Source organism: Brachyistius frenatus, unplaced genomic scaffold, assembly GCF_029030835.1.
Source record: "Brachyistius frenatus isolate BFR_SWC_R1_liver_20210118 unplaced genomic scaffold, ASM2903083v1 Contig_90, whole genome shotgun sequence".
NCBI lineage: Eukaryota > Metazoa > Chordata > Actinopteri > Embiotocidae > Brachyistius > Brachyistius frenatus.
The window spans coordinates 1,325,499-1,345,235 of record NW_027210689.1 but is presented as its reverse complement, the minus strand read 5'-3'; the positions used below and the strand labels follow the sequence as shown (position 1 = coordinate 1,345,235).

General features: G+C 45.2%; 2 protein-coding genes across 2 annotated transcripts; both read left to right on the top strand.

The window, feature by feature from the left end:
- Nucleotides 1-241: 241 nt before the first annotated feature.
- snrnp70 (small nuclear ribonucleoprotein 70 (U1)) lies at nt 242-11,856 on the top strand. The gene is made up of 10 exons (XM_069710169.1): nt 242-426; nt 796-949; nt 1,043-1,105; nt 1,549-1,603; nt 1,693-1,757; nt 1,867-1,929; nt 2,960-3,041; nt 7,361-7,462; nt 9,802-9,904; nt 9,993-11,856. Exons 2-10 carry the CDS (start codon nt 803-805, stop codon nt 10,771-10,773), a joined length of 1,461 nt encoding a protein of 486 aa, XP_069566270.1. The 5' UTR covers nt 242-426; nt 796-802; the 3' UTR covers nt 10,774-11,856.
- Nucleotides 11,857-12,261: 405 nt separating this feature from the next.
- On the top strand, nt 12,262-18,589 carry lin7b (lin-7 homolog B (C. elegans)). The gene is made up of 6 exons (XM_069710176.1): nt 12,262-12,517; nt 13,263-13,381; nt 14,598-14,669; nt 14,944-15,153; nt 16,782-16,945; nt 18,420-18,589. Exons 1-6 carry the CDS (start codon nt 12,442-12,444, stop codon nt 18,439-18,441), a joined length of 663 nt encoding a protein of 220 aa, XP_069566277.1. The 5' UTR covers nt 12,262-12,441; the 3' UTR covers nt 18,442-18,589.
- Nucleotides 18,590-19,737: the final 1,148 nt, after the last annotated feature.

Below are 19,737 nucleotides of genomic sequence, written 5' to 3'. Positions count from 1 at the left end.
GCTGTGTTTGTATTGAATTATATTTGATAACTATTATATTTAAAATCCATTATATTTTATAACTAAAGATTTGAAGCTAAATTGTATTTAAATATATCTATATATTCTATATGATATAGTCAAAGAAGAATATACTCTTATCTGTCCCCGCGAAAAGGCGTTTACGCCATAGTCACCGCCCGCTCCGATTTACGACACTTGTCATCGTTTTACGGCAGCCCGCCATTTTAGTTTAGACGGACCAGGCACCTGGCCCGCACACATTGACTAGCTGGTAGCTGCACGTTGTTGGAGCCCCGAACTATTTTACTTTAATCCCTGTTGGTCCACAGCTGCTGCAGTACCGTGGTCCAGGAGACCTGTATCCACCGCCGCTGCCTCCTGTGGTCCATGGTGTGAAGGTCGCCGAACCCTGGAGGAGAAAAGGTAAGCCTCCTGTTCTTAGCCTCTTGTTAGCACCGTTAGCTCGGCGGCTAATGTAAAGGGCTCCATTAAAGTTGAACGCTAAACTAGCGTCGGGTGATTTGGAGGTTTCAGCTAGAGTGAAAACGGTAATTCTTCCACCTGTGACTTTCACTCTCTCTGTGTTTAAAGTTGGGATGTTTGACCAAGTGAAGAAACGAACAGCGTGATTTCTGGGGAGTCGTGAACACAACGATTTAGCATAGCATGCTAACTGCTGCGAACTTCCGCTCCTTGTGCTGCCACCCTCCCCCCCCCCCCTCTCTCTCTCTCTCTTTATTGGCAACATAGATATGAATTATGAACTAATTAGACACGTTATTGTTTAATTAGGTGAAAAATGACGCAGTTTCTGCCGCCGAACCTGCTGGCGCTGTTTGCGCCGCGGGACCCGATCCCCTTCCTGCCGCAGCTGGAGAAACTGCCGCACGAGAAGCACCACAACCAGCCGTACAGCGGCATCGCGCCGTTTATCAGGCACTTCGAGGTGACGGGACACCTTTAATTATCATCTTTTATCTTCACGTTCATCTTCATCTGTAGTCATATTTCTCTCTTTTAATACCGCTCTTTGTTTCAGGACCCCAGAGATGCCCCCCCACCCACACGGGCAGAGACCCGCGAGGAGCGTCTGGAGAGAAAGGTGTGATGCTTCACCTTCAAGTTCCTCTGATGTACTTCCTGTCAGACTGATGCCTTATAAAGGAGTATATAGAGATGTATATGGACATGTATACACAAACACAGTCCAGTGATGTTCCTTTGGGTTATTTAGGATTTAAGAACAGAACACCTCAGTGAGTGTTGGATGACTTTAATGAGACTGAACCACTGAGATCTCGGTGTTTACAGCAGGTTGTCTTTCTCTCAGCTGACCAGCTCCCTCTCGGTCTCAGATGGACTTATGACACTAAAATACCCCAAAGCTCTGAACCACGTCGTGTTTTAACTTCAGTTAAACGATACTGGATTCAGGAGAGGTTGACAATAGGACGGTAGCGTGTTCAGAACCAAAACCTCGTATCATTACGAGCGCAGAGATCTCCATCTGACTGACTGTTTCCTGCTCGTCTTTTTTTTCTGCAGAGGAGAGAGAAGATCGAGAGGAGGCAAGCCGTCGTGGAGACAGAACTCAAGCTTTGTAAGTGTGCGACATTATCCACCTCTTTTCACCGTGGATGGTTTTTAGTGGATGAGACTAATCCCGATCTCCTGTTTCCATGACACCAGGGGACCCTCATAATGACCCCAACGCACAAGGAGATGCCTTCAAGACTCTGTTCGTGGCTCGAGTGGTTAGTATGCCTGCAATCCTACGTTTCAAATGTTCTGACATCCGGTCCGCGGATGAAGAAAATGTTCTGGCTCTTTGTGTTGACGAGTATTTTTCTCTGTGTGCTGCAGAACTACGACACCACAGAGTCCAAGCTTCGCCGTGAGTTTGAGGTCTACGGCCCCATCAAACGGGTGAGTTCAGCTGCTGTTTTATGTCTCTAAACCTCTTCACGTGTTTACAGGCTGAACTCTGAATGTTCTGAAACACTCTGAAACCCAAAGGACACTAAAGAAGCAACAGATAAGAAACCGTAGAGATATGATGTTCTTCATTGATTTGAATTTAACACCTTGAACGGCATGTTTTTGTGCTAATGGAACATTTTGGTTGAAAGTTAATGGCGTACACTGAACACTGCACCCCAAGTAACAAACTCACGGAGAAATAATCCGTCCCTCCAGTTTATTTGGGATTGTTGCGATTGAAAAGTTAGATTTTACGGCAGATTTCCTCACAATGTTGGTGTCATTTCTTGCATGACTTTTAAGGGAGGTTTTTTTTTTGTGGAAAATTGCAGAAATTCCCAAAAAATAATTGCCAGTCAAGAAAGACTTCTTTTTTTTTTCTAAGCCTGACTTGATGAAATAATACATGTGTGATAATAATCATCCTGCACATCACAGAAATATTTTAGTTCCAATCTTTTTTATTTTTTTTATTTATTGAACTTTTAAAACTATGAGGCTAAAAGTTACAAAAACCTGCTAAAAGTGACAGCTTTACAGAGCAGTCGGTGACTAATATAGTAGTTATTTAAATTTTAAAATTTAGTTATTTTTTTGTTAATAAAGCCAGTATTGTTTGAAAAGACTTACTTTATGCCGTTTATACTTTCAACACATCTTCCGACGACGCCATTTTTTGCAGAAAAACAAGTGTGAATTTACAAAAAATTGCAAGCTCCCACAAATATTGCGGAATTTGCGTTGATTATCAGGCATCTTGGTGTCCTGAAGAGACTGAACAATGAAAGAAAATAGAACTTTGCAGCACAACTGACCTGATTGAATTTATCTGATTGGTGGTTTTAAATTACATAGCACTGTGTTTCACACACACACACACACACACACACACACACACACACACACACACACACACACACACAGACAGCTGATGACATCCCAACCAACCCCGTGTGTCCCTCCGTCTCCTCTCCAGATCTACATCGTGTACAACAAGAGGACAGGGAAGCCTCGGGGCTATGCCTTCATTGAGTATGAACATGAGCGGGACATGCACTGTGAGTACCGACACGCAACATGAAGTCAAAACCCTCTTTATATACTCATGAAGTGTGACATCATCAGTTGAAAACCCTTCTTCTGTTCTGCATGCAGAGTTCTGTAATTAGTATTATTATTATTATTATTATTATGTGGGGGAGGGGAGGGAGCTTCCTCTAACACTGGAGTTAGTGAGAGAACTGATGGTTCAGACTACTAGATGTACAGTCTGCATGTTGAGAGAGGTGTGCGAGAGTGAGTGTGTGTGTTTGATGGGTGTCATCAGTCGACTAATAGTATGGTGTAGGAGGGGAAGCGCTGCTTTGATTTGGGGCATCATGGGGTGAGCGCGAGGTAGCCGTGTGTGTTTCCTGTGTGATGCTGAACATCTCTGCCTGTCAAAGGGCACATTGTCTTTGAGCTGTTAGGAGTTGTAGCTCTGTGGAACAGCAGCTCTCCTGGTCGGACTGTGAATGGTAAGCACGAGGTCAGACTGGTCGCCCAGCATCCAACGGGGGTTGTTTTTCTTTCTTTTTTTTATACCATCTTCTGTATGCTTAGGTGTCCACGTAGTTTCTCTTAAGTGTGTATTGGTGGTCTTCAACCCTGGTCATGGTGAAATGAGTTCGGCTCACCACCGTAGTGACAGATGTGAAGCTGGTGGTGATGCCACAGTGAAATGCTGTCTCTTTTAGACAATTGAATGGTGCCATCTAACTCCATGATGCCATTCAGGGATATCAGTGCGATCAGCTCTTCAAGACCAGAGTTGCTGAATCACAGCAGGGGATGGACTGAGGGGGGATGTGGGGCTAAACAGTATATTAATTGTGTGTTGTTCTCATTGCCACTGCAGCCGCCAATCTGTGATGGCTATTGATCAGAGCTGGCTGGCAGATGATGATGGTTATGATACATCTACACCCTACTACCACAGCTCAGTATATGGTTGGTATAATGGGTTTGTATGATGGGTAAGATTTCTTTCCACCCTCCATCTCCTACATAGGGAAGAGGAGCTACGTTCAATGGGTAAAGCGCCTTCTTGCAGGCCCGAAGGAGCTCTCAGTGCAGCTACTGCTGCTTGGATCTTAGGCTTTGACCATTGAACGCACCCCTGACCGCTAGTCTACGCAACGTTTCCCCGATCACTCTGCCCTTCACGTTAAAGCCACCTCAGGTTAGCAGGCTCATGGTGTACACAGACTGAGCCTGCGGAGGGACACGCGGTCCGTGAACAAGAAGTCCAGGTGTATTGTTACCGTTTAGATTGACGCCTAAAGATGGGCTGATTTCGAAGCTGCTTGTCGGAGAACGAAGGACGCAGTCTTCAATCTTTCTGATGAGTTAAAATGTCTCCTCGGAAGGATGTTTGACCATATACAAATATCAAAAACCATACTTATGTTTAAAACTAGTAAGACCAAAGACTCACTCGTAGTTTCAATTTATATAGGTTAATTTACTGTTCTCAAATAGAGAAACAAACATGGTTGTTGAATAAGTATTGTGACCTCCAGGAGGTCCAGTGATCTGCTTGTCTGTCCAGACTTTGAGAGGCCGTCAGGTTGGAGAGCCTCGTTAGTTTAATGTCACCCGGAGCCCGTTTGATTAAAAAGAAGTCTGAGCTGGCTTTAATGAAAAAGGCAGGTGAGGGGATTCCCTTGGTAATTCTGCTAAATGGGATATCCATACATTATGTGCTACATAACCAGGCAGTTAATCATGAATGTAGCTGCACAGATTCATTCATAACAACAGTTAGTTCACTAGCTCCTACATTAAATACGTCAAGAGAATCAGTTACTGACCGAGTTCATGTTTCCAGACATGTTAGCGAGGAACACATTCAACTGTCAGTAGAAGTTCCTCTCAGTGGCTAAGGGTTGTGATAAGGCAACTCCTCTAAACAAGGAAGCCCAATGTTTTGTTTTTGTTTTTTCTTTGTTTGTGTTTTTGTTTTTTGTTGTTGTTTTTTGTTTTTGTTTTTGTTTGTTTTTCAGTTGGTCAGTTTTGGTAGCCCTGGTAGGGGTTTGGTAAGCCCCTATCATTGGATGGCTTGTTGTCATAGTGACTACAGGAAGTGGAGGGGGAGTGGTAAGGCCCCCCAGTAGAGGTGTTGTGACGGTGTTCTGGTGCCGAGCTGCTTTGGTAAGGTTCTGAGACGGGGCAGACAGTGAGAGGGTATGGTAAGACTATCAACTAGTGCTGGGTGGTATGACCAACAATATATGTATGACCAACAATACATATATATGACCAACGATACATATATATGACCAACGATACATGTATATGACCAAAGATGTATACATGACCAACCATACAAACATGAACAACAATACATATGTGACCGACAATATTAATGACCTAAAATATAAATGTGACCAAAAAACATGTATGTTTTGAAAGATTCTGCCGGTTCGACAGTATGTTACGATATTTCTTAATACATTTCTTTATGGCATTATTATGTCATGTAGATATCACAATAGTGGAGTAAAGACTAGTTTTCTTCCTTTTATATGCTCAAATCTGCCCAATCCAGAGAGAACCTGATTACGTGTTGGTGTCTCCACCTCCAGCTCTGCTGCAGTGTCATTTCTAGTTGTTAGCATGATCAGTGGTCCGCAGCGTTTAAGCCTGTTACAGAGAGTTGGATGCGAGTTCTTAGGAGTCCCCCTCATACACGCTACACAGGCGCCTTGGCAGGATATAACTTCAGCTCAGTCCAACAATCAACCACAGCGTTTGTTACCGCATTGAACTTTCCTATTTTAGAGGTGTACTGCCCAGCACTACCATCACCTGACCTTGTGTAGGGGAAGGGAGTTTGGTAAGGCCCCCCCGGACTATGTATGCTATGACTGATGGGTTTTGGTAAGGCCCTCCAATGGTTCACCCTCAGGGATCGTCACACCACAGCAGTGGTGCAGTCAGGATGGGCCGCCTGGAGAGTCCCCCATCATACAGAATGGACCCCAGCCTGTAGGGTGGTATGGGGGGGCTGGTGACTCTGTCGGTGTGGAAAAGGTTTCCAGAGACACCTGTTGAAGAGTGGAAGATTAATTTAACCAGTGATGAGAACGATAACCGAGTCAGTGGTCCAGTTCAAACCTCAGGACTCTGTACGAGCTGCAGATATGATTCTGTGATGTTGATAACAGCTGGTCGTGTTAAAGTAAATAAATACCGATTTAAGACGATGTCTCCATGAAACCTCTATTTATCCACATATGAAGCAGAACCTTTCACACGGCCTCTTCTGTAGTGACTACAGTCTGTGTAAAGCAGTAATGAAGAGGTTTTTTTTATTATTATTATTATTACCCCCGAGCCTCATTTGAAGGATTAAAAAAAAAAAAAAAAATAAAAAAAAAATTGCTCAATATTTGAGGTTTCTCGAACAATTAAGCAGCGTTCAGTGCTGTCACATGCGGTTGGATCACACCTTTAATGGACTTAACACTGACAGTGCAAGAAGAAAGCACAGCAGTTTTACCAACTTTTAACTTTTGCTCGGGGAAAATACTGGCGCTCACATGCATACCGTGGTTACCAAATTATTTTTATATATATACATGTATACACATACACATGCATATATAAATTAATAAACATGGATTATATAGATCAGCTAGCTTCCTAAATGGATTTCACAATCAGCAGATGTATTTATTAGTATTTTTATATTACGAAATCACATCTGATGTCATCAGATCTTCTGGTTTGTTTGCTTTGAAACTGCAAACCAGCCACAAGCAGAGTGTGTCTGCACAGAGACCCTCCTCTGCAGGTGGTCTCGGTTCAGGTGGGTTCCCATCAGCACCAGTTGGACTATTCCTGATGGACCCGAGTTCATCAGCACACAAGGGAACCTGATGATAGAACAGTCAGTTGTTTGGCTGGTCGGTGTCAGTACGGATCCATCAAGACATCATCGCTGACTAAACCTAAAAAAAAAACCTACAATCCGGAAATCCTAGCAAACAGTTAAATATTATATATTATATTATATTGGAAGAAGCCCAGCCTGAAGTGATTCAAACAGGACTGCTACAGCCGTCTTTAAAACATTACAACTGGCTCCCAACATATCAGAGCTGTGATTTTTAGTGGACCGCGGTGTTTTAAATGGTATAAAACGTATCAATCACTCATCGGGTGGAAGGAAGTCTGCTCCCATTATCCTTCGGCTTTTACCCAGAGAGCAGCCACCTCTCCTTACCTGCTCCTGGTCAGTATGAGAAATGCACTGTTTGTTTCCTTGGCCACCGTGATGCAGTCGTGCTCCCGTTTCACCTCCGTCTTCCCTCTCCCCGTTCCTCCTCTCCAGCCGCCTACAAGCACGCCGACGGGAAGAAGATTGACGGCAGACGGGTGTTGGTGGACGTGGAGCGAGGACGCACTGTCAAAGGATGGCATCCCCGCCGGCTAGGTCAGCTGCTCTTACCTATATCTATCTATCTCTCTCATATATATATACACACACACACACACACAGACAGTGGTGTGAAAAAGTGTTTGCCTCCTTCCTGATTTCTTATTTTTTTGCATGTTTGTCACTTAAATGTTTCAGATCATCAAACAAATTTAAATATTAGTCAAAGATAACAAGTAAGCACAAAATACAGTTTTTAAATGAAGGTTTTTATTATTAAAGGAGAAAAACAATCCAAACCCACATGGTCCTGTGTGAAAAAGTGTTTGCCCCCTAAACCTAATAACTGGTTGGGCCACCCTTAGCAGCAACAACTGAAATCAAGCGTTTGTGATAACTTGCAATGAGTCTTTTACAGCTGTGGAGGAATGTTGGCCGACTCATCTTTACAGAGTTGTTGTAATTCAGCCACATTGGAGGGTTTTCTAGCACGAACCGCCTTTTTAAGGTCATGCCACAGCATCTCAATAGGATTCAGGTCAGGACTTTGACGAGGCCACTCCAAAGTCTTCATTTTGGTTTTCTTCAGCCATTCAGAGGTGGACTTGCTGGTGTGTTTTGGATCATTGTCCTGCTGCAGAACCCAAGTTGGCTTCAGCTTGAGGTCACGAACAGATGGCCGGACGTTCTCCTTCAGGATGTTTTGGTAGACGGTAGAATTCATGGTTCCATTTATCACAGCAAGTCTTCCAGGTCCTGAAGCAGCAAAACAGCCCCAGACCATCACACTACCACCACCATATTTTACTGTTGGTATGAGGTTCTTCTTCTGAAATGCGGTGTTACTTTTACGCCAGATGTAACGGGACACACACCTTCCAAAAAGTTCAACTTTTGTCTCGTCAGTCCACAGAGTATTTTCCCGAAAGTTTCTGGCAAAAATGAGACGAGCCTTAATGTTCTTTTTGCTCAGCGGTGGTTTTGGTCTTGGAACTCTGCCATGCAGCCATTTTTGCCGAGTCTCTTTCTTCTGGTGGAGTCATGAACACTGACCTGAACTGAGGCAAGTGAGGCCTGCAGTTCTTTGGATGTTGTTGTGGGGTCTTTTGTGACCTCTCGGATGAATCGTTGCTGCTCTCTTGGGGTAATTTTGGTCGGCTGGCCGCTCCTGGGAAGGTTCACCACTGTTCCATGTTTTCTCCATTTGTGGATAATGGTTCTCACTGTGGTTCGCTGGAGTCCCAAAGCTTTAGAAATGGCTTTAGAACCTTTTCCAGACTGATAGATCTCAATTACTTTCTTTCTCATTTGTTCCTGAATTTCTTTGGATCTCTTTTTTGATTTGATTTTATACACTTTATTAATCCCCGAGGGGAAATTTCTTTACTACAGCAGGGGGGCTCTCAGGGGGGAGATGCTGCAGCAGGCTGCCACTGGCGCGGCGCCAGGTAACCTGACCTGAGGTGCATGTTTTTGGATGATGGGAGGAAGCCGGAGAACCCAGAGAGAACCCATGCAAGCACAGGGAGAACATGTAAACTCCGCACAGAAAGGCCCAGGACCGGATTCGAACCTGGAACCTTTTTTTTTTTTTTTGCTGTGAGGTGACGGTGCTAACCACTGCACCACCGTGCCACGCTCGGCATGATGTCTATCTTTTGAGGATCTTTTGGTCTACTTCACTTTGTCAGGCAGGTCCTATTGAAGTGATTTCTTGATTGAGAACAGGTGTGTCAGTAATCAGGCCTGGGTGTGGCTGGAGAAATTGAACTCAGGTGTGATAAACCACAGTTAAGTTATGTTTTAACAGGAGGGGGCAAACACTTTTTCACACAGGGCCATGTGGGTTTGGATTTTTTTTTCTCCCTTAATAATAAAAACTGCATTTTGTGTTTACTTGTGTTATCTTTGACTAATATTTCAATTTGTTTGATGATCTGAAACATTTAAGTGTGACAGACATGCAAAAAAAATGGAAATTAGGAAGGGGGCAAACACTTTTTCACACCACTATATATATATATATATAAATAGAGATATGTCTATCTATAATCTATTTGATGGATGGACGGACGGACGGACGGAACAGACAGACAGACAGACAAGCCCAGTGCATCATGGGAGGTCATATATTCTCTGACATCAGGTGGACGCTGGGAGGCCCATGCATCGTGGAATTCCCCACCTATCGGTCCAGCGGTGTGGATGTGAAGATCTTGGGGGGGGGTTCAGACGAGCAGCGCCAGCTCTCGTCAAAACATTTTCATAAATTGGAGCTTTTCGCTGCTTTTTAAATCTCTAGCTCAGCAGCCACCCAACAGACTGAACACTCGGTTATTGCATCATATCAGCACGACTCGACACACGATTAACCCTCTCTCATGTTCTCTGTGCAGGAGGAGGATTGGGTGGCACGAGGCGAGGAGGAGCCGATGTCAACATCAAGCACTCTGGACGAGACGATGCGTCCCGCTACGACGAACGTCCTCTCGGGGGGGGGTGAGCTCTTTCACTTCAAGACTCGTTTGGTGTAAAACTGTGTTCGGCTTCATGCGACAGTGCTGACTCTGCTCTGGTTGTCCCGCAGTGAACGTGAGCGCCCGGAACGGAGGGAGCGCAGCCGGGAGCGCGACCGGGACAAGGACAGGGAACGCCGGAGGTCCCGGTCCCGCGAGCGGCGCAGACGCACCCGGTCCCGAGAGAGGGAGAGGGAAAGACCGGTCGTTGCCGCTGAGGACGGCGGCATTAGTAACCGGCGTCGTGAGCGAGAGAGGGAACGTGGGGGGGGGGCGGCGGCTGCGGCAGCGGCAACAGGGGCAGGAGGAGGAGGAGGAGGAGACAGCAGCAGGAGTAGGGAGAGGAGTCGAGACCGGAAGAGGAGGAGCAGGAGCCGCGATCGTAAGAGAGACAGGGAGCGAGGTAAGGGGCTTGACGGGGAGGAGGTTGGCCAGGGAGACGGGCCCCCAGAGGGCGGCGAGAGGATGCTGGAGGAACACGAAGGAGAGGCAGGGGAGGGCGTGGAGGAGCGCAGAGACAGGGACAGGGAGCGGGACAGGGACAGGGACAGAAGACGCAGCCACAGGGACAGAGACAGACGCAGGGGCGACCGGGACCGAGACAGGGAGCACAAGAGGGAGCGCGGGGAGAGAGACAGGGGGGAGCGCCGGGAGGAGCGCCACGGCTCCCTGCGAGACGACATGGGCCCTCAGGACGACCTGGGCAACGAGGAGGACGGAGGAGCGCCGCCTCACATGGAGGAGTACAGTCAGGACGGCATGATGATGGACCAGCAGTCCGTCCCATCGGCCGACGGCTACGGCTCCAGTGAGAACGGCTTCAAGATAGAGCCGCCGGGAGACGAGTACTGATGGCCCCTCCCACCTGTACATCCCTCGTTTCATTGGCTCTTCACTTCCTGTCAAGGATGACTTCAGGACTCCCTGAGTATCAAACATGTAACTAGCTTTCCTGTCACTCCTGGTCAAACATTCAGTTCGGTGTCACTGCACGCGTCCAACAGATCTGATCTCCCTGCAGTGGCAGATTTCCTGCGTTGCCCGACTAATCCGTGCCACTCAATGTTTCAGATGACCGTAGTCATAGTATGAGATGGGATGAACTTTAAAGGGACAGTTGGGATGTTTTGAAGTGGGGTTGTGTGAGGTTACTGTGTGATAGTTAGTGGAGCCACCTGCAGGAGATGGGAGTTTTAGAGAACCCTGCAGCTGGAGCAGCATGAAAGCCAATTGGAAGGGTGGGGGGTTGTAGGCGGAGTTAGCAACAAAACACACTTCAACCACTTCAAAAAGATGCAGCATGTTTTCATCCAATGGGGAAGGGCAGCAGTTCCCTCCATCTCTGCTCTCTGCAGAGCCTCCAGACTCTGAGGTGTTCTGGTCTCCCGCTGCCTCCATCAGATCCAGAGGGATGCCAGAGTCCTGCAGTACCACAGACTGACCAGAGGAGGCAGCGGAGACCATGTGTGGTGAAAGGAGTGTTTTTGTAAAGGGAGTCTGGTGGCTGTGAAGAGGGGTGTAAAGCCTTCAGCTAGGTGGTGAAGATGTTTTGTTGGGTACATGGCTCCACCTCTGCTCCTCCAAACGGAGGACACGCTGCCCCCTATCTGCTGCAAGGAGAACCACGACTACAGACAAGGACCTCATACAATCCCACTACATCCGGTCCACACTGTCCCTCTTACAAACAAAGACTGGTTACTTTTGAGATGGTAGGTCTTTAATTTCCAGATCCATAAAGCAATTACTGTAGATTATATGTTCATTTGGACCCATGTTCCAGTTTCTTTTGTATGTGAAATTGAAGGAAATGTAGTGTTGTGACAATTGAGGGCAATTCTGTTTCTTCACTCTGGAATTATTTTTTAATTATATCTGCTGTTTGTATGTTAGATTTGCAGGGTCGTTTTAATAAAGATGTGACTTAAAGCCACAGATCTCTGCTCTTTTCTTGACTTCGGGGGGGTGGTGGGGGAGATTTTTAATATGAACAATTCTTTAACAGTATAAAACACTCCTGGACAACATCACAAAAGACATTATTTATTAATGTCACATTAGTTATACAGTTGTAATTGCAATTAGTTTCCTCCCATCAGTAATGAGATAAAACAAGAAATACTGCAGTCTGTATTAAAATATGGAAATAACGGCAACAATAACACTTTAAATACAATATCAGATCAAAGTGATTAATTTAAAATGTTACCTTCGTGTTTATTTTTGCTATAAAGAGTTCATTTTAAATTGTAATGTGATGATAAATGATTATATGAACGTGTTTAATGTGTACAGTAGGAGTGCTGTGAGTCCGTGCAGGATGCTGAAGCTGTTACAGTCACGCGCTGCTGAAGCTGCGTCAGGTTTTACCGCCTGGTCCTCCCATCAGCTCCGTCCTCCACCCACCCCGTCCTCCACCCACAGTTAGTCGGCGGACCATGTCTTCATGACAGATGGACCAGGCTTCGCTGTGAACCACATTTAGAGCTGAAACAGTTTGTCGGAGGATCCGCCCGGACGATGATGTCCTCATACTACCACCCCGCTAAGGAGGCCGACATGGCGGCCATGACGGAGCCGCTCTGCCTGGAACGAGGTAAGTACCGCCCGCAGGAAGACGGGAGGACACCGGGCTGTGGTTTACAGCGAGGGAGACAGTTCTGCACCGTATGTTCATATTTCATGTCCCGGGGACGGAAACATTACTGTTTGGCTCTGACTTCCATACGAGTCCACAAGCCCCGCCTCCTCCCCGCGCGCGTGCTTCTGTCCCTCAGGAAACGTCACAGCGGTAGTTCAAGCGGGTGATTGACGTCCTTGGAGTTGAACGTGCTCAGCTGTGTGGCCGTGTTCAACCGTGTGTGTCTTTGATGGGCTTCATATCATCACTGAGACTTTTAAGGGGGCCTGAAATAGGTCGATTTGACAGCAAATGTGACGCGAGCGCGGCAGAGCTGAGACCAAGCGGCGTAAAGATCCCTTGCAGGTTCATTTGAACGGAGGAGGAGCGAAGAGCATCCACGCTGACGTAATCCGTTCACGGTGTGGTATAGTGTTGGAGTCATGACCAAGCTTCCTGTTTAAATTACATTTTATTAATTTAATGGATGCTACTCAGCATCCTCTACGTAACTGAGAGTTCAATTCAATTATTGCTGGAATTGAGTTGTATAATCAAGGTGAACCTCAATCCGGCCAACACATTTAAAAGATGAGATAAAGTCCAGCCGTATGACGGTCTGAGGTTTCTGCACACAGCCCGTCGGTGTAATCCCGGTGTGTGTGTGTGTGTGTGTGTGTGTGTGTGTGTGTGTGTGTGTGTGTGTGTGTGTGTGTGTCAGATGTGTGCAGGGTGATCGAGCTGCTGGACAGGCTGCAGCGGACCGGAGAGCTTCCTCCTCCCAAGCTGCAGGCCCTGCAGAGAGTCCTCCAGAGCAAATTCTGTGCCGCCATCAGAGAGGTACGACAGAGGAGGAGGAGGATGATGATGATCAGTGTGTTCAACAGACACTCAGTTCATTACAAATCATCAATTTAAAGCCCAGAGGTTACCAGAGGTCAAATAAAACAACCAGCATTCACAGCATACTGTAGTTGTTTCAGCTGATACATGGAGAAAAGGATCATTTATTTAATTCATAAATTCAATAATGACTACATTATTAATCAGTTTAACTTCACTAGTCAGCCTTTTGTTGTCACGCTTTTTACTTTGGACAGAAGCAGACAGCTGTTCCTCTTACAGGAGCAGTTTCTCATCTCACTCTTGAAAGTAACCTAGTTTCTTAAATTGATGAATTCTTCCTTTAAGTGTCCGTTAGCTCCATGTTTCATTTAAACCTTCTGAGAGCTGAATGGAATCTGGTTCATGATGAAGTCACTGAAATATCTTCGTGATGATTGCGATGTACTGTCCATCACCTGGTTCCTGTGTATCTGATGTCCATCACCTGGTTCCTGTTCCTGTGTATCTGATGTCCATCACCTGGTTCCTGTTCCTGTGTATCTGATGTCCATCACCTGGTTCCTGTGTATCTGATGTCCATCACCTGGTTCCTGTTCCTGTGTATCTGATGTCCATCACCTGGTTCCTGTGTATCTGATGTCCATCACCTGGTTCCTGTGTATCTGATGTCCATCACCTGGTTCCTGTGTATCTGATGTCCATCACCTGGTTCCTGTTCCTGTGTATCTGATGTCCATCACCTGGTTCCTGTTCCTGTGTATCTGATGTCCATCACCTTGTTCCTGTTCCTGTGTATCTGATGTCCATCACCTTGTTCCTGTTCCTGTGTATCTGATGTCCATCACCTGGTTCCTGTTCCTGTGTATCTGATGTCCATCACCTTGTTCCTGTTCCTGTGTATCTGATGTCCATCACCTTGTTCCTGTTCCTGTGTATCTGATGTCCATCACCTGGTTCCTGTTCCTGTGTATCTGATGTCCATCACCTGGTTCCTGTTCCTGTGTATCTGATGTCCATCACCTTGTTCCTGTTCCTGTGTATCTGATGTTCATCACCTGATTCCTGTGTATCTGATGTCCATCACCTTGTTCCTGTTCCTGTATATCTGATGTTCATCACCTGGTTCCTGTTCCTGTGTATCTGATGTTCATCACCTTGTTCCTGTGTATCTGATTTACCCTCCACCACCTTCTGCTCTGCTCTCCTTCAGGTATACGAGCAGCTGTATGACACTCTGGACATTGTTGGAGGACCGGAGGTGCGAGCTCAGGCCACAGCCAAGGTATTACAAACCAGATCATCAACAACTAAAGAGTACTGGAACTATTTTAGAGACATTCAACCATGTTTTAATTGAAAACAGATCATTTTCAAGGGTTGGTGCTTGTGATGGTCGTTAGTTGTATTGATACATAAATCAGAGATTTCCTGTTCCCAGTTTAACTTCCCTCCCCTCCAGCTTTCTGTGGCAAAGGCAGGAATGGAGCTGGAAATCATACCTCAAACATTTAAATGTGAACTAAACTTTGTCCGTTGTACGTTTCCTTCCTGACCAGGCCACTGTGGCAGCCTTCGCAGCCAGCGAAGGCCACGCCCACCCACGGGTGGTGGAGCTGCCCAAGACAGAAGAGGGACTGGGCTTCAACATTATGGGGGGCAAAGAACAGAACTCCCCCATCTACATCTCCAGAGTCATCCCAGGGGGCGTGGCCGACCGCCAGGGGGGGCTGAAGAGAGGAGACCAGCTTCTGTCCGTCAATGGAGTGGTGAGTTCAGGCCCAGATCGGGAACTAATACACACCTGTTCAAAGGAGCCACACACACACTCACACACCTTTATTTTACTGTGCATTCATGAATACATTCAGACATCGTCCTGTCCAGAGAGAAGTCAGGGAGGACGATCAGACGGGCTGATGACAAATACAGAACCGCACTGACACTAAATAATTACTTTTAATCCTCAGATATGAAACAGCATATATAATCTGTGTGTCTACACATATACAGTGGATACGGAAAGTATTCAGACCCCTTTAAATGTTTCACTCTTTGTTTCATTGCAGCCATTTGCTAAAATCAAAAAAGTTCATTTTATTTCTCATTAATGTACACTCAGCACCCCATCTTGACAGAAAAAAACAGAAATGTAGAAATTTGTGCAAATTTATTAAAAAAGAAAAACTGAAATATCACATGGTCATAAGTATTCAGACCCTTTGCTGTGACACTCATATGTAACTCACATGCTGTCCATTTCTACTGATCCTCCTTGAGATGGTTCTACTCCTTCATTGGAGTCCAGCTGTGTTTAATTAAACTGATTGGACTTGATTAGGAAAGGCACACACCTGTCTATGTAAGACCTTACAGCTCACAGTGCATGTCAGAGCAAGTGAGAATCATGAGGTCGAAGGAACTGTCCAAGGAGCTCAGAGACAGAATTGTGGCAAGGCACAGATCTGGCCAAGGTTACTAAATCATTTCTGCAGCACTCAAGGTTCCTAAGAGCACAGTGGCCTCCATAATCCTTAAATGGAAGAAGTTTGGGACGACCAGAACTCTTCCTAGACCTGGCCGTCCAGCCAAACTGAGCAATCGTGGGAGAAGAGCCTTGGTGAGAGAGGTAAAGAAGAACCCAAAGATCACTGTGGCTGAGCTCCAGAGATGCAGTAGGGAGATGGGAGAATGGATGGATCTGCAAGGAAGAATGGCAGAGGATCCCCAAATCCAGGTGTGAAAAGCTTGTTGCATCATTCCCAAGAAGACTCATGGCTGTACGAGCTCAAAAGGGTGCTTCTACTCAATACTGAGCAAAGGGTCTGAATACTTATGACCATGTGATATTTCAGTTGTTCTTTTTTTAATAAATTTGCACAAATTTCTACATTTCTGTTTTTTTCTGTCAAGATGGGGTGCTGAGTGTACATTAATGAGAAATAAAATGAACTTTTTTGATTTTAGCAAATGGCTGCAATGAAACAAAGAGTGAAACATTTAAAGGGGTCTGAATACTTTTCGTACCCTTTTCTTATACATATATGTATATATGTATACATATATATATATATATATATATATATATAGTGTTTCCCCAAATTTAAATGCATGCGATAGAATTAATTGTTTGCTGGATGTTTGAAAATAAATTGCAGTAAAGATCAAATTAAAAAAAAAAAAAAAATTTAAAACGTGATAAATCAGCTGCATTGATTTAAACACTTCAATCACACTGGAAATATAAATGTGCTGTTGTATGAATAATCAGATCCGTGATCAGCGCAACCGCTGAATGATGTGTGCGAGTCCGACCGACGTACGTTTCCAGATACCTGGTTTCGACCCGGTCCGCTGCGTCTGTGTTCTGATCCCTGTGCTGTGTCGGGTCGTGCAGAGCGTGGAGGGGGAGCACCATGAGAAGGCCGTGGAGCTGCTGAAGGCCGCCCAGGGCTCGGTCAAGCTGGTGGTCCGCTACACCCCCAAGGTCCTGGAGGAGATGGAGGCCCGCTTCGAGAAGATGAGGAGCGCCCGGAGGAGACAGCAGCACACCAGCTACTCGTGAGACCACTTTGTTAATCTGCACCACACCTGGTTGTGTCCAGGATGTTCAGGAGTTAATACACACACCATCCACACTTATTCAATTCACACCAACAGGAAATAACAGCACATCTTCTTTCTTCTCAGTGCTAAACCTTTTTCTGACTGAGAATATTTAGAAAACTTCGACACATGTTCATGTTCCTACTGTGTTCCCGCTGTGTTCCCAGTGTTCCCGCTGTGTTCCCAGTGTTCCTAATGTGTTCCTACTGTGTTCCTACTGTGTTCCTAATGTGTTCCTACTGTGTTCCTAATGTGTTCCTACTGTGTTCCTGCTGTGTTGCTACTGTGTTCCCAGTGTTCCTACTGTGTTCCTACTGTGTTCCTACTGTGTTCCTACTGTGTTCCCACTGTGTTCCCACTGTGTTCCTACTGTGTTCCTACTGTGTTCCTACTGTGTTCCTACTGTTCCTACTGTGTTCCTACTGTGTTCCTACTGTGTTCCTACTGTGTTCCTACTGTGTTCCTACTGTGTTCCTACTGTGTTCCTACTGTGTTCCTACTGTGTTCCTGCTGTGTTGCTACTGTGTTCCTGCTGTGTTCCTACTGTGTTCCTACTGTGTTCCTACTGTGTTCCTACTGTTCCTACTGTTCCTACTGTGTTCCTACTGTGTTCTTACTGTGTTCCTACTGTGTTCCTACTGTGTTCTTGCTGTGTTGCTACTGTGTTCCTAATGTGTTCCTACTGTGTTCCTGCTGTGTTCCTACTGTGTTTCTACTGTGTTTCTACTGTGTTCCTACTGTATTCCGACTGTGTTCCTGCTGTGTTGCTACTGTGTTCCTACTGTGTTCCTGCTGTGTTGCTACTGTGTTCCTACTGTGTTTCTACTGTGTTTCTACTGTGTTCCTACTGTATTCCGACTGTGTTCCTGCTGTGTTGCTACTGTGTTCCTAATGTGTTCCTAATGTGTTCCTAATGTGTTCCTACTGTGTTCCTACTGTTCCGACTGTGTTCATGCTGTGTTGCTACTGTGTTGCTACTGTGTTGCTACTGTGTTCCTACTGTGTTCCTACTGTGTTCCTACTGTAGTCCGACTGTGTTCCTGCTGTGTTGCTACTGTGTTCCTACTGTTCCTACTGTGTTCCTACTGTAGTCCGACTGTGTTCCTGCTGTGTTCCTACTGTGTTCCTACTGTTCCTACTGTGTTCCTACTGTAGTCCGACTGTGTTCCTGCTGTGTTCCTACTGTGTTCCTACTGTTCCTACTGGGAGTGTTCATGAACCCTGTAACAGCCCTCTGATGCTGCCACCCTCCCACCCGGTCCATGATCATGCTGAATGGATCCAGGTCTTTCTTCAAAGATTCCTCCTCAACTGATTTTTCATGAAACGTCTGAGCAGACAAGTCGAACTAATAACTGATCATGTGTGTGAGATAGCAACTGCACGTGTTAGTGTTGCCTGCAGCCTGATCCTGTCTTTCCTCCCACAGGTCTCTGGAGTCCAGAGGCTAACTGATCCGACACCTCCCTCCTCCTCATCGTCCAGCCGCCCTGACTCTTCTGTCCCAGCTGGAGGCCACGACGCAGACGGAAGCAAAAAACCAAAGTAGCCTACCAACAACTGTTACTGTCCCTGTTTCTTAGGAAAACGCTGAGTAAGCTCGTTGTCAGACTATGCCTGTAGTCCCCCCCCCCCCCCCCCCCCCCCCAGAGTGAAACCATCCTCAGTATCCTGTATCATAAGGGAAAAGACTCTGTATAGTATGTGGCTTGATGTGATTAGTACATAGTCTCTATACTCTCCACTTACTTTCTCACTCTGATGAGGTGCACGTCGTCCTCAAGTGTTCATGAGGAACGGTGGAAACATCTTCAGCTGTCACCTCCGTTTCTCCATCACGGGTCCCAGTGAGAAGGTTGAAGACCTGCTCTTCCGTCGGTGACACTGGGGACAGTTTCACATTCTTTGTGTTCATTTATTTGTGGATTCATTTGTTTGCATCTATTGTCCATGAAATAAAGTCTAGCTGTGGAAAATCAATCTTGTCTTCTTTGCTGCTGTCTGTGGATCATTTTCTACAATCTTCATTGTGTGTGTGTGTGTGTGTGTGTGCCAGATATGCTTTCTATCTCCAAAATTTGCCAGTTTATTTCAAAGACATATTCTCACTATTCTCAATGTTGTAACTTCCTGGAACAGATATATATAAAATATCTGGACTGTAGACTAGACTAATCAGTATCTACTCAATCATTAAATTAAGGAAGTCACATTTAAAATCATACACAGATTTTTAAGAAATTCTTACTTAAAAGTATGTCAATTTAAAGTGTACTCATAAAATATTATGGAAGTAGATTAATTTATTTAATATTTAATATTTATTTAATATTGACTGTGATTTATATGTGATTTATACCTTAAAAAAAAGATTTGTTTTGGTTTTAGTTAATGTAAAGGTAATTAAATGAAAGAACAGTGCATTATCAATCTAATAATTATTTTTATATCCACAAACCCAAATGTATTAAGTCCAACCACGAGGCTGTTACACGTTTAAAAATGAAACCTAGCAATAAATAAAATCAATGATCTCCTCCCAAAGTAGGACATTAAGTGTGTAACATTTAACAACTGTATAAATGTAAAAAAAGTATGGTTTTAAATGTATTGTTACTGTCTTATTTTGTAGGATTGATTGTTGTCATGTGTTTCCGGTATTTATTACTGTTAACATTTAATGTGAAAATGAATCGAGATGAACTGAATAGCGAAAAAACACAAACCGGAAGCGGAAGTGAGTTTGA